Source organism: Panthera pardus, unplaced genomic scaffold (genome assembly GCF_024362965.1).
Source record: "Panthera pardus isolate Hobbes unplaced genomic scaffold, ASM2436296v1 HiC_scaffold_15, whole genome shotgun sequence".
Lineage (NCBI taxonomy): Eukaryota > Metazoa > Chordata > Mammalia > Carnivora > Felidae > Panthera > Panthera pardus.
Genome location: NW_026526710.1, coordinates 17770654 through 17785136, shown reverse-complemented (window position 1 = coordinate 17785136; position 14483 = coordinate 17770654). Strand labels below are relative to the sequence as shown.

Genomic DNA, 14483 nt, shown 5'->3' with positions numbered 1-14483 from the left:
GATGACCTCATCATGAGAGTGGAGAGGGGCTGTCAGTATGAAATGAATCTCGTACCCATGTGTCCCAGGGAGGGAGTTACTAATTTGTAAAGCACTCTGAGATTATGTGGAAGGTGCAAAGTGGTATTTATTTTTCAGACATCTAGCAGAGAATATCCTAAGCCCGTGAGCTCCAGTTCTATTTCTCTCTCTTTAACTTGGGCCATTTCTTGGGCACAGGCTCCTCATGGACCTCCAGCTGCCTCCTGCCAGGCACTGGGTCCTGAGCACCTCCAGGACTGGCGGCCTGGCTGTACAGAGCCTCCCAGAGCTTTTGTTTGATGGCCTTGCCCAGCTCCAAGCTGTACCTCTTGGGGGTCCCTGAAGGATTCCATAGCATCGGCTCAACCACAGAGTGGTACAGAGCCCTGTAACCCTCTGTGGAGAGGCCGTGGATGGTCAGCTTGTCCTCGGACAACTGCTGTCTCTGTCTGGTTTCAGGAAACAACGCTTGGCCCTTCCAGGCCGCTGTCCCAATGTTCCGGGGTAATGCTTGGGTGGCAGCCACATGTTCGGCATATCTCTTCTCAAGATCTTGGCGGACTGTTACTTTTTTCTCCTTTGAACTTTCTTTACTCTAGCCAGGAAGAAAGCAGAGAAGTCAAAGCTAAAACTTGAGAAGGGAGCTCAGAATAATTATCTGGGATTTGTGTCCCAGAGTCTTGGTTACAGCCACAACCAACATTTGTCTAGCGTGTTCTAGTTTACTGAATTCCTTCATGTATGCCACTGCGTGCGTTCCCCCATAACCCTGTAAGGTCAGCAGGGGACGGTTTGACAGGCAAGGAAATCGGAATTGGTTTGCCCAAGGCCACACAGTTAGAAGGTTAATAACCATCCTGTCATCTATTGAATGCCATGCAGGATGTTAAGCATTTACCCTTTGCACTCTATTAGCTTAATCGTGAAACTCTGTGGGGGAAGGGCCATTATTCCCCATTTTATAGATGAAGAAGACAGAGGCAGAGAGAGGCTAAGCCCACGGTTCTCCTCAATTATAGTTAGAGCTGGAATCTGAAGCCAGACAGCTTAGCTCCAGGGTGCAGTCTGAGCTCTGCTGGCCCCATGGAGTGATGGACCTCTTGGGAGGCCAGGTTCTCCAGGTGGAAGTTCACAGCAAGATCTGCAGCTCACCTCTTGGTGTTCAGTGTGTGTGCGTAAGGGCGCTACCCGTATCCGGGCTTTTCCCACCTTTGTTTTCCCTTTGCATCAAGATCCTTCTGCCCGTGCTTATGAAAGCCGCTTCATCCTCCCATAGAACCAGGCAGGGTGTAAACAGCATGAGCCCAGATCTGGTACTCTCTCCACTATAGCATGCTGCTGCCCACGTCCCCACCCTCCACCACCACCCCCCACAGCCCTGTCTTTAACTTTAGGATTTTCCTTCACTCTATATAAATCACTTAAGCATTAAATGTTCCCTAGCTTACGTTTCCCTGTCCCCACTTCGTCCCATTTCCTCCACCACAGCCACCATGTACCTTGTTGACGCCTCCTGCAGACCTCCTGAGCCTCGGTGAGCCTGAGTGCTGCCCCACTGGCCGTTTGCCCTTGGAACTGATGGAGTTTCTTATCCCGCACCGATGCATGGCTTTTGTTGCTGAATTGTCCTTGGGTTTTAATCCCTTCGAGGGCTTTTCTTCAAACTTGCGTGGTCCTGGGCAACACTTATTCTTAAGTTGTCGCCTGAGCACCAGCTTAATCAGGGAGAAAGAACTGGCAATTAACGGATTCTTTACAACTTCCCAAGAAGAGGTGCTACCTGGTCCTGGGGTCCTGATGTTCTGCTTTGCACACATTCTGGCCGTCCAGATGTTGGTGAGAGCCGGTGAGTCCACATAGCAGTCCTGAAGCCTGGTGTTCAGTAGGATGGACTGACGGAGCCCATAGGTGGGGATGCTGGAGTCTCGTCTCACGTAGATTGGATGCTAGAATTACAAAGGGAGAAAAAGGAATTAAAAAAAGACCAGTTCCCAAGCAGAGACTAGAAGGTCCACTTTGGCAAAGTATTAACATCTTTTTACCCATCATTCCTTCTACACAGCTCTTAGAAATCTTTCTATCCATCTGGTCTCCTGCTCACCAAAGCTTTTTGTACCAAGTACAGAAACAAGGTCACGATGATATTCAGGCTGTCAGAGAACATAGCAATGCTTGTTCTGGAGGCTGGAAGTGGAGGTTTGGGAAGCACTTACAAGGAATCAGAGACAATTCCTGTCTACTGGAAAGCTTAGGGAACCGTGGCGGGAAAGGAATGGAAATGAGATCACTCAACACTCCTCTAGGAACTGCAGTCACCCCTCCACCATGCCGCAACACAGAAAGAACAGCAGGTAAAGTTCTGCCAAACCCTAAATATAATTCTTAACCAGACCGCCATGGGCCAAGAAAGGCTGCTCAAGAAATACTGGGTTCCATAAAGGCAAAAGCACAAGGTAAATGATGCTGACCTCCATTTCCTGGGACCAGCCAAGAACAAGAGAACAATTTGGATAGATTAGAAGCACACATTTAAAGAGACCTGGCCTTCTAAGAAACGTCATCGGTAAAAAAAATAAAATCACCTTACCATTGTTTCGGTTGCCTTAAATTTTATTTTATCTAGCTTAGTAGGGGGAAGAAATATGTATTTCCTTTTCCCTTTTTCTCTTTTGCTTTTTTTGGTGGTTGTTTTGCTTTGTTTTGTTTTAATATTTCTAGTCACCTGTCTTTCTCTGCCTCAGTCATATATGAGCAATTTGCAGTTTGTTTGGATTTTGGCTCACACGCAGGCAGTTTTGAACCATTGTCCCTAGTATTTGTGATGTCACTTTGGTTTGTGATGTGGATCTGGGTGGGTGTTACATCATCAGATTTTATAGTTAAATTAGGCTGGAAGAAGTTCTATTTTGTTGTGCTTGTAGCCTCAGGAACTTGTGAAGCTCTCATTCCGCCCCCCCCCCCCCCAAAAGGGCTTGGGTGAATTAGTAAGATCCTAACGTTCTTAAGAAGCATGCTTTGCACGCAACTTAGTCAAATACACAGACCATATTTGTGGATCCAGGTAGGGAGATAGATCCTTACATGTGCAAAAGTGGCCTTCTCCATGCACATAAAGAAGGTACTGTTACATTCTCCAAAGAGCTGCCAAGGTTAGGGACCAGAAATGAAAGAACACGTTCCTGCAACCCTGGGCACCTCTCCCTACATTTCTCTCCCGGGAGACTACACGGTTTCTGGAATGTGGTTTTATTTTACATCCCATGGCAAATTCAGTAATTAGAGCTGTTAGCGGTGTCAAGGGCTTGAAACAGGAACAAAGACACCTCTTCCTGGTAACTGTTGGGCAATGCCTCGCTCCTTATCAGGTGCTCGTCCTGCTGGTGATTTTGAGTTTTTATACACCAAATGCCAAAGGAGGCTCCCTCCTGAGGGGGAGGAGAGAAATGATGGAAAAACAGAGTATGCGTCTGGCAGGAGCTCCTGGAATCGCATGTGTTGCCTGTTTCATTTTTCTGAGTGTTGTCCCTGGAGTGAATCAAAGTCTGCAGGCAGACCGCACTGCAGGCCGCGGTGGAACCACCTCCAGGCCAAAGGCATCTGGACCCACAGACGCTTGGGAGGACAATGGGGCCCATTCAGTGGTGAGCCCTGGCCTCACCTCCCGAGAGGTGGGTCAGTTTTAGAGTAGGGTGTTGGCAAGGGTTTGTCTTTGGGAAGCGTTTGTGAATGGCTGGAGACTGGGCAGGCAAGCATCCTTTCAAAGCCGGTGAATCCCGGCTCTTGGGCTACTGTCTGCCATTGCTCTGCATGGCAGGGACAGAAGGGAAATGTTGGGCAATAAAGGAATTCTAAGAGTAGCTCTTCTGTTTCTCTGCTCTTCTTCCCCGTCTTGAGGTTGGCCTTCCCACACCTCCTCTTTCCGGATACTCATCTGTTATATTTATTTTCCTAGGCCTTTGCTCAATGGCCAAGTGACAGTGCTCTGACTCTGAGGAGCGTGCCGAATCTCCTTCTGCTGGCACAGAGCTGTTCACATGGACAGCAGCTGATACACACTCCAACTCCCATCAAATTCTGTCTCCTCTGCCTTCAGCGGAACTCACTTCCGTTGGCTCTTCCCCAGTAGGTAACCTCCAGGCTCCTTAGAACTAACCGAGGGTGATGCGGCCTGAGCTATTTCTCCTATGTCAGTAAGCTTTGTATTTATTGAATGCTTGCCATAGGTCGGGCACCGTTCTAGGCACTTCACAAGCATGATCTCACGAAATGCTACCAACAATCTTATGAGTTTGGGCACTGTGGCCATCCCTACTTTACAGATGATGAAACTGAGGCACGAGCTGCTCAAGATCCATGCCCCAGATCCCAATGCTAGTAACTGATAAAGGCCGGACTCAACCAAGGTCTACACCACCCTTGCTCTTAACCACTCATAGCTATCACTGTGCTGCTTTGCCTCTCATCTGGTCAGCCCATCCACATACTACCCCTGGGCCCAGTTCAAGTCCTACCTGTGACATGAGACCTTCTCTGGCCTCAGGAGTTGGTCTGCCCAAGTTGACATCCCAGATCCACCTCTCAATGGGCAAGTGAATTCACATCTCTGAACCTTACCTTCCTCATCTGGGAAATGGGGATAGTAATAGTGCCTACCCCAGGATCACTGTGAGGATGAAATGGGACACAGTGTGTGAAGCACTTGGTATGGCTCCTTGCACATTGGAAGCACTCATTAAATAATGTTCTCATTAATATTATTATCGGGGCCCATTCACTCACCTGACCCTTTCCTGAGCCCCTGTTGCTCATTGTCTGAGTGACATAACCCAACATTTGATATGAACTTCATCTCGGGTCCTTCATGAGGCCAAGCAATGAGCCTCTAGAAGTGGGGAATGATTCTGATCCGACTTGGGCATCATGACATTTCTTTTCCCAAGATTCACCTTCGCTAAACATTTGTCAGATTCTTGGGGCGCCGAGGTGGCTCAGTCGGGTAAGTGTCCTACTCTTAAATTTTTTTTTTAATGTTTATTTATTTTTGAGAGAGAGACAGCGTGCGAGCAGGGGAGGGGGAGAGAGAGAGGGAGAAAGAATCCAAAGCAGGCTCCAGCTGCCAGCACAGATGGCAGGGCTTGCCCATGTGGGGCTCGAACTTAAGAACCACAAGATCATGACCTGAGCCCAACTCAGACGTTCAACTGACTGAGCCACGTAGGTTCCCCAAGCGTCTGACTCTTGCTTTCAGCTCAGGTCATGATCTCACGGTTCATGGGCTCGAGTCTCGTGGCTGGATCTACACTGACAGGGTGGAGCCTGCCTGGGATTTTCTCTCCCCTTCTCTCTCTGCCCCTCCCCGCTCAAGTTCTCTCTCTCTCTCTCTCTCTCTCTCAAAATAAATAAATAAACATTAAAAAAATTTTTTTTGGTCAGATTCCTCTGCCTCACAGGAGTGGTGTAGTTATAGGAGCCACATTTCCCTCCGGTTGTGGGAGTCGTCCAGAATATCTCATGCTTCGTTAGATGGCAAGGAAAGTGGTTACCTGAGGATAAACTAAGGAAAGTGACAAGTCTTTCACCGAGATTGTTCCATTGAAGGCTGTGTTCAGAATTATAAAGTCAAAATGGAAAGACTCTATTTGGTCCAGGGTCCTGAAACTACGGCAAGAGTTTCCATTGTTGGTGCCAACACTTGGTCCAGAAAACCTGGAGTTGAGGCAGTAGGGCTTCCATGTTGCTGAAAGTCCTGTTCCTCAGTTTGATTCTCCAGTGAACCCTCTTATTCTGCTGAGCCCAGTCTAAATAGCCTTTATTTTCCACCGATCATTTGGAACTGTCCTTTCTGACATATCTAAAACCACCACCCCTATTTGGAAACACATCTGCCCTTCTTCGATGCTTGGCCAAGCTCTCTTCACTGTATTTTTAGCTCCCGTAATCTTTTTTCTTTCTTTTTTCCTTGACTACTACCTTTCTTCTTTTTGATTTCTCTTCGTTCCTATTCTCCTTCTGGAGGGTCAGTTAATAAAGAGGAGATTGAGCCAATTCATAATTACTGTCGCCTTCCCCCTTCATCCCCCATCCCCAAATTCTAGTGGAATTTAGTTGTTTTTCATTTCCTCAGAAGATGTTTTTCTTTTAACACCCAAGCAGTAAACTTCCACACCCATATGGGAACATATCGGAGGTTCGTGATGTAGAAGGTTTAGGAAAGAAGAGAAAAACTTTGGATGAGAGAATTTGAAAAGATTCCTGAACCATGATGCAAACCCTGAGGAACAGTGATTTAAACCACATGTGCTGAATGTGCACCTATCATGGGCCAAGTATGTGAAATAAGGGTGCCCTGCCCACCCTGCCACCCCTTCCCACCGGACTCAGTTCTCAGATGTGGCCACCTGGATGCCACACTGACACCTCTAATTCACTATTTTCAAAACCAAATTCTTTCATTTCCCTAGCCCCATCAGAGCAAGTAAAACCACGACTTCTCTAGAATTTCCCATCACTAGGTTTCCAACGCAGAAACCTGAGACAGGATCAGTAACAGTATGGTGTTGAGCCGAGCCGGAGACTAAAGATCCTGTTTTTGTTTAAAAGTTTGATATTTTGGGGCATCTGGGTGGTTCAGTTGGTTGAGCATCTGACTCTCAATTTTGGCTCAGGTCATGATCTCATGTTTCTGGGGTTCGAGCCCTGCATTGAGCTCTGCACTGACAGCACAGAGCCTGGTCAGATTCTTTCTCTCCCTCTGTCTCTGCCCCTCCCCTGTTCTCTCTCACTCTTAAAATAAATAAATAAACAAACTTTAAAATAAAATAAAATAAAATAAAATAAAATAAAATAAAATAAAATAGAATTTTCATATTTTGTTCATCATGACTTTTGGGGCAATCATATTTTTAAAGATATTGCATTGAAATAATGTTTATGAAATGTTTTTTAATATATTTTATAATTTATTAAATAATATTTATTTATCTTGATTACTGAGTTTCTTGGCCTCCCTCAAGATTTTGTGCCTGAGGTGAACACCTGACTTGCCTCACCGTAATTCTGACCCTGGACCATTCAGTATTTGTTGCCAGAACCCCATAAGGACAAGTAGGCAATTCACCAAGGTGATTAGGAATGTAGTCCTGGTGTCTTACTGTCTGGGTTCAAAGCCCAGCTCCACTACTATGTGACCTTTGGACAAGACATTCAACCTCTCTGAGGAGGTTGGTAAGGGTGCCTCTCTCATAGGGCTACTGGGAGCATTCTGTGAATTGTGACAGCAAGCACTGTACCTTGCCTAGAGTTTAGCAAAGTGCTCAGTAAAAGTTTGCTATTGTTGTTATTAGTATCGGGCTCCTTATCCAGTGCTCTCTCCACAACATGATGTCTTTTGAGCAGAAATCATCCCAACTAGAGTTTCAAAGATACCAGGATCACCTAAACGCCACCAGCTGAGCCCTCCCAGCTTCTTGGCAAATCCTGTTGCCCTCAGAGGAATTGAAGGGCTTGACTGCAGAGCACAAGCAGGCAAACAGACAGACAGCAACATTTTCCTGGAGGCCCAGGGGCTACAGTCAATGTCCTCACTCTTTCCATGAAATAAATCCGCTAAGTGACTGAGGCATGTGGAGCATTGAAATGCATATCTCAGGCTGCTTCTTGCCAGGGTCCAGGACCACGTAACTGAGCAAAAGACCTTGAGCTGTTAATTGCCCTGACCTAGACCCAGTAGGCTATATTTTTAGCCTCTGTGCACTGTTTCCATCACCTGTGCTGGGCTTTAAGCTACAAAAGAGGGGAGGGAGGCCTGGGGAAGGCTACAGGGATGTTTCTCATAGCAGCCAGTGGGGGCAGGGGCTGGCCCACTATTTTTGAGTTCTGTTGTACAAGCCAGCCTCATGGGTGTGCAACCTGGGTAGGGACACAGTGTCCCCAACCTTAGATGGGCCCCACACTTGATTTAATGCTCTGCTGTAGCCATCTTGAAATTCTTAATCATTTTGAACAAGGAGCCCCTCATTTTCATTTCTCACGGGGCCCTGCAAATTACATAGCTCATTCTGGTTGTACGCAAGGTTGGTACCCATTCAGCCTGGGGAGCTTTCCTGTAGCATGGCAGGACAGGCTGAAGCTACTATCATGAGGCATAAATCCCCAGACTTGGCCACATAAACCTTATTTTGAACCTCTTGTCTGCTCCTTCCTATTTCCTCAGAAACCAGGGGGGGATTCCAAAGAAGCTCATAAACTGTGTTCTGCTTTGCTAAAATATTTCCCCTCACTCGATTTAAAACAGTCCACAGACCATTCTCCATCAACATCATTTTCTTGTCTCTGTAATACTTCTTGCTGTCTGAAATTCACATTATTTCTAGGACCAGCTTGTCTGGTTGGTGCTCTGGGTGTGTTCCTCACTGAATATTTGTTGAGTGGAGGAAGGGTCACCTTTATTGTCTGTTTCGGCAGATAGTTTCACCTGCATGTTCTCATATCATTCTCATTCCAGGTGCTCTCCTGCCTGCACCTTTGAGGATGCCAGTTAGAGGTGAAGCATTCTCGGGTCCTGCTGGAGGAGGTGGTTTTGGAGGTAGAAAGGGTCCAAGATGGTGGAGAGGAGAGAGTGAGTTGGGAGGCACCAGATGGGATGTGGAGGATGGGAGAGTTGGACATTGGGGGGGGGGGGGGGGGGGCGGGCCCCCTCTCTCCAGTGAGGCACCCTGAGAATCCCTGAACTCGGAATGAGGCAGTGAAAACAATGAGTGAACAAGATTCTTCTTGCCGTGGCTCCGGGTCGTGTGGGTGGAGAGGGACCAAGATAGAGAGGCCTCGTGGGAGGTACCTGCGCCTTTGGGGCCGGGTCCAGGAAACAGCTGGGGAGCTGGTTGCGGGGAGGCAGATCCTGGAACTGGACGACCGGGCGCAAGGGCCTTGGTACCTAAGGCGGGCCCGGGAGCCCGCGGGGCGGGGACCGCCCCAACCCCGCTCTGGGCGCGGCGAGTCGGCACACGAGGGCAGAAGCTCCCGCTCCCGCTGCCGCGCAGGGCGCAGGCCCGCACTTGCAAGCCCGGGACCGGGGACTTGAAAGCGGCCGGCGCGCCGCCCGGACCTGCCCCGCGGGGCGTCACCGCGGCGCTTTAGGCGGGAGCAGAAGGAAAATCTCTGCTTGGGGGAGTGCGGGGGAGGAGAGAGGCCCGGGACAGACCCAGAGCGCAGCCGGGGGAGACTTTGCGGGCGGGGAGGCAAGGAGCCTGCCACGCGGGGGCCGAGTTTAAGAAAGCCACGAGCTCTCTGAGCCGTTTCCCAGTCTGTAAGAAAGCATCATTGCCCCATCCACTTCCAGACCCTGTCTGTGTCGGGCTCTTTACTTTCTTCTAGCTCATCTAATCTTGCGAAAGCCTTGTATTATTCCCATTTTGCGGAAGACTGAGGCTCAGACAGAGAAAGAAACTTGCCCCAGTTAACAAAGGATGTGCGATAGGATTCGGAAACAGGGTTCAGTATGCTGCCTCTTTTGTGGCTGCAAGAACTTGGATTGTGGAAGAAACTCAATATTTATTAAGCTCCTTCTGTGCGCGAGTAAAAGTTTCCACGCATTGCCTCATTTAACAACCGCTTGGAGTATTTGCTATTAACGCCCCCATTTAACAGATGAAGAAATTGAGGTAAGAGAGCTATTTTTTCCTTTAAACCTGCCCAAGGCCTTACAGGTGACCATGTGGAGGGTGAACCCGAACAGACTGACTCTAGAGCACCCTTTTTTTTTAACCACTACGATGAACCAAACAGGGAAAAACGGTTTGCAAACTTCTATTCTGATCATTACCGCTGCGGTCGAGCCCGCGAGTGGGTCACGACCGGAGTGAGGGTGGAGCAAGGCTCATTGGGCGCCTGGCCCACTTCAGCCCTGCCAAAGCCCTGCTTTGGGACTCGGAGGCGGGGCCCCTGGCCCCGCCCTTCACCTGCTGGCCCCGCCCTTCGCTCGGACCAATAAAGTGCCCTGCAGGGGCGGGCCCAGGTGAGGAAGGGGTGCGTGGGCGGGGCCTGGTGCGTGAGTGGCAGGCGCGGCGCGCGCTCCGGGAGGGGAGGGCGTGCGCAGCCGGCTCCGCCCCTCGGGCCTAGCGGCAGAGCCGGGCGGGCCCCGCACAGCCGGGGCGGTGGCGGCGCTGGGGAGAGGGCGGGCCGGGGCGGGGCTGCCGGGTGGCCGGGGCGGGGCCACGCCCGAGCCCCGCGTCCCGCTCCGATGGCCGCCCCCGGCTCCCCGCGCTGCCCCCTCTCCCCCGGGCCGCGCCCCGGGGCCCCGCACTGACGGCCCATGGCGCCGCCCGCCGCCCGCCTCGCCCTGCTCTCCGCCGCCGCGCTCACGCTGGCGGCCCGGCCCGCGCCCAGCCCCGGCCTCGGCCCCGGACCCGGTGAGTGAGCGAGCCCCGGCGCCCGCCCTGCGCCGAGCTCGCCCGAGGGGCGACGCGGGCCGGCCCGCCTGGGGGGGGCCCAACCCGTAGCTCCCACCTCCCGGGACTCCTTCTCCCAGCCCCTCAGCGACGCCCCCCCGGCCGGGGCGGTCCTAGCCCCAGGACCCGAGACTCCCCCTCAGGCCCCTCGGTGACGCCCCCCGGGCCGGGGCGCCCTGTCTGCCCCAGTACCTATTCTAGGGATCCCTTCGCCAAGCTCCTCAGAGACGCCTCCCGGGCTGGCAAGTCTCCCCGGCCTGAGGACCCGGGACCCCCTGCTCAAGTTCCTCAGCGTCTCCCCTCGGGCCGGGATGCCCCCTCTGCCCCAGCACCTCTGGGATCCCGCACTGTCTCTCAGTGGCGTACCCTCCCTCGAGACGCTACACCCCCCTCCCCAAGGGCCTCAGCGACACCCCCGGGCCAGGATTCCTTCGCGAGACCCGCGACGACGCCCCCCGCGTCCCCAGCCCTCGTGTGCCTCCCGGCTCAGGAGCGGGTGCGGAGGCGAGCGGAGCGGGCGCCCAGCCCCTCTGCCAGGTCCCCGGCTGCGCCCGCCTGCCCAGCACTGTACTTTCTGCCTCGCGAGGAGTCGAGTTGATTTGCCTGCCCTGCAAGAGGCAGGTCCGAGGCTCGGGACGACCCGCTGTACCCAGCCGGGACGCCCCCTCCTTACCTCCGGGGCCGCTTGAGCTTCCCCAAACTCAGGTGCGGGCCTAGCTTGGTGAGAGGAAGGAAGGGGTGATGGGAAACCTCCCCTACAGATCTTAGGGTGCTTATCCCGAGGGTGCAGTGCAGAGCCCCTTGTCCCAGGTAATCCCACACTTTAAACAGACAGGCCAAGGCTAAGGCCAGGGCTTCCCGAGGTGGGGCCCTGGACTAGGATGGAAGCGGGGACTTTGCTTAGCTTCCATCCACACCCTCCTTCGCAGAATTCTCTCCAAGTTGAAGAGCAGGCACGAGGGCGTTGTCTGGCCTGGTTACATTTCTCTGCAGGTTGTTTGGGTGTTGAGAGTTGGGCATTCGTGAAAGGGACGGGAAGGGTTCATTACAGGTTTGCCGGAGTAGGAAAACCGGCTAAGGGTTCTCCACCCAAAGTCGCAGACTGTGTTGCTGGAATGACAGGAGTTTGTTGCTGAAAGAAAACTCAGTTGCTTTGTTTACCTACCAGCTTGGATTAGTAAAAAAAAAAAAAAAAAAAAAAAAGGTTGGGGGGGAGGTGGTAGAACTTGGTATTGTCACTTACTGTGTGATTTTGGGCCATGACTCTGCTCTCAGAACCTCAGTTTCCTCATCTGTAAAGGAGAGATAATGAGAACTCCCTTTGCCTGATGTGGTAACACCCACATACAGAAGGCAGTCAATAAACATATTTTAATAATACTTTTTATAGTGCTTCACAGTTCACCAAGTGCTAGACACCTCATTTGCCCTGAGAATGCTATGAGCTTCCAGTCTGGCTGAGCCCTGTAAAAGGCAAAGCTTGGCTTTAGATCAATAGAAAGGGGTCTCCAAGTACTGTTAACTTTAGGCTCAGGAAGTGGTTTCTGAGTGATCGGCAGCTTTGTTGGGGGCTTCTGCAAAAACTGCTACAGAAGTTTGATCTCTTCTGCTATTTGCCGTATGAGAAGAATGAAGGAGGATCTTTCCGAGAGCCAGGATATGTCAACATAACTGTAACCTAGTAACCCCTTAGTTCCACTTTGCCATCTGTGTGTGGTCAGGATTTAATGTCCTCTATGGAGAGAGAGGTATGGGTGGAAATAAACTGGTTCCCCTTCTGGAAAGGGCAGAGTAGTAGCTCTGAAAAGCGTTAAGTGACTCAACTCCGCTTATGTTTGTTAGAAGGTGGCATCCTCTCCTCAGACATCCTTGCTTTGCTAGGAGGGGTCAAATGCAGCAGCTCTTAGGCAGTTTGAACCTGAAACCTTGGTGCGCTTTTATTTAGGAGTGTGAGTTAGAGATAAATAAATAACCATTGTGAGATGATTTATGAGAAGTGACCCAAGTTCCTGCTCCAGTAAGCCTCACCAGCTCTGTTTCCTACCATCTTGGTATACCAGGGCTTCTGTGCCCTGGTCAGGATTTTCCTCTTTAGTTCCAGAAGCAGTTTTAGGGAGATACCACATGGTCTTCAGCATCACATCCTGTCTCAAGCCTGCCTACTAGTTTCTTAAATCCTTGAGGATATGCCAAACTTGCCATTTTATATTTTTTGATACTGTAATTTTCTCTGAAATTTTGTGGATGGAAAAAATTATTTCAATACTTATATTCTGCACAATTTTGTAATATTTAAATTACTGGTGGTTTGCATTTTTGAATGCTGACTTTATAAAAACAGTTAGCTCATTCCCCATCAATGCTAGTTCTAATTACAGTGTATAACCAACCCCAAATGATCTCCCTTCTCCTCTCCATTCTTCCTTTGAGATTCTCTCCCTTCCTTCACAACTGATAAGGGCAGAAGTTGATGGTGGAATCTAGACTTTCCTTTCTAGGAGGAAGGTAGCCAGGGCCCTAGGGCTAATGAGCTCTCTGAAGTGGGCTCCCATTTGGAATTTACTGACCTGCAGGGGAGAGCCTAGAGGTAGGAAAAGTAGAGAAGGCTGGGCAGAATTGTGCTATCTCAGCCTTCCACCTAAGGCAAACTACCTGCTTGGCTGTTTCACTGCCTTTGGGGGCTGTCAGGTGTGCATCCACAGAGCTTCTCAACTCAGGTTACATTTGCTGGAATACCTTATGATGCTCATTCTCCTCTAAATCCTCATCTGGCATTCATCCTGTTAGCCAGTAGTATGTCTTGCTGTAGAACCTGTAAGTTCAGTGAACAGTGACTGCTTCATACAGTATAGAGCCCTGTCCCTCTTAGGGACTTCATTAATGTTAGTTTACCTGAATGCAACACAGGGGCTGATAGGAGTAAACAGGACTAACATGCTTTCATGTCGACTCATTATTTTTATGCTTTGAGTATTTTAAGAAACACAAACCTGTCAAAATTGACCTGATATCAAAGAACTCTGGTGTTTCTATGAAAATTTGTTTGGGCTCCTAGACAAAGATATTTCTGTGTTTGAGATATGCGGCAGTGTGCCTGGGTGGCTCAGTTGGTTGAATGTCCAACTCTTGATTTCAGCTCAAGTCATGATCTCATGGTTTGTTCGTGGGTTCAAGCCCCATATCAGGCTCCACGATGACAGTGCAGAGCCTGCTTGGGATTCTCTCTCTCTCTCTCTCTCTCTCAAAATAAATAAATAACTTAAAAAATAAAAATAAAGAAATTAATGTTTGAGATATGCAATGAGACCTTTTATAAATCTGAAAGCACAAAGAAGTTCCATTTAGGCTCACTACTAATAAGCAACAAGTTGGTGTACTTAATATAGACATTATTGATAATATCACTATTTAGCATAGTTAAAGCAACAGCAATAAATGATGAAGATAAAATATATTGTTTTAGATACCTTTACAATATACAGATTAGGGATTTTTGGTGATGGGCAATGTAACATCTTTAGTTTAGAATTTGGGGGCCTCTAATGCCATCTGAAGCTCTAGGTCAGATGTTAGCAGACTTTTTTTTTAATTTAAAAAAATGTTTTTATTTATTTTTGAGAGAGAGAGACTGACTGAGCACAAGCAGGGGTGGGGCAGAGAGACAGGGAGACACAGAATCCGAAGCAGGCTTCAGGCTCTGAGCTGTCAGCACAGAGCCCGACACAGGGCTTAAACTCGTGAACCATGAGATCATGACCTGAGCTGAAGTTGGAAGCTTAACTGACTGAGCCACCCAGGTGCTCCATTTTTTTTTTTTTTTTCTTGAGAGAGAAAGAGCATGCATGAGCTGGGAAGAGGGAGAGAGAGAGAGAATCCCAAGCACGCTCCACACTTAGTGCAGAGCCTGATGCAGGGCGCAATCCTACAACCCTGAGATCTTGACCTGAGCCGAAATCAAGAGTCAGATGTTCAACCAACTGAGCCACCCAGGTGCCCCAGCAGACATTTTTTGTAGAG

At 49.7% G+C, this 14483-nt stretch overlaps 2 protein-coding genes across 4 annotated transcripts in view; one reads left to right on the top strand and one right to left on the bottom strand.

Moving 5' to 3' along the window:
- Nucleotides 1-109: 109 nt before the first annotated feature.
- CUNH22orf31 (chromosome unknown C22orf31 homolog) lies at nucleotides 110-2813 on the bottom strand. 2 transcript variants are annotated; one of them, XM_019426556.2, is made up of 3 exons: nucleotides 2609-2813; nucleotides 1521-1967; nucleotides 110-616 (listed from the first exon to the last, which is right to left on the bottom strand). In XM_019426556.2, the coding sequence occupies exons 1-3, from the start codon at nucleotides 2609-2611 to the stop codon at nucleotides 179-181; spliced, it is 888 nt and encodes a 295-aa protein (XP_019282101.2). In that variant the 5' UTR covers nucleotides 2612-2813; the 3' UTR covers nucleotides 110-178. The 2 variants fall into 2 exon arrangements, with proteins under 2 accessions (XP_019282101.2, XP_019282102.2); XM_019426557.2 differs by having other exon boundaries at nucleotides 2744-2783.
- Nucleotides 2814-10175: 7362 nt separating this feature from the next.
- KREMEN1 (kringle containing transmembrane protein 1) overlaps nucleotides 10176-14483 on the top strand; it is a 72614-nt gene continuing 68306 nt past the window's right edge. Inside the window, exon 1 of one of the 2 annotated variants that reach the window (XM_019426559.2) lies at nucleotides 10176-10427. In XM_019426559.2, the coding sequence (XP_019282104.1) occupies nucleotides 10331-10427 (97 nt within the window). In that variant the 5' untranslated portion in view covers nucleotides 10176-10330. The remainder of the gene's footprint in view (nucleotides 10428-14483) is intronic. The other variant, XM_019426560.2, reaches the window with a different exon arrangement.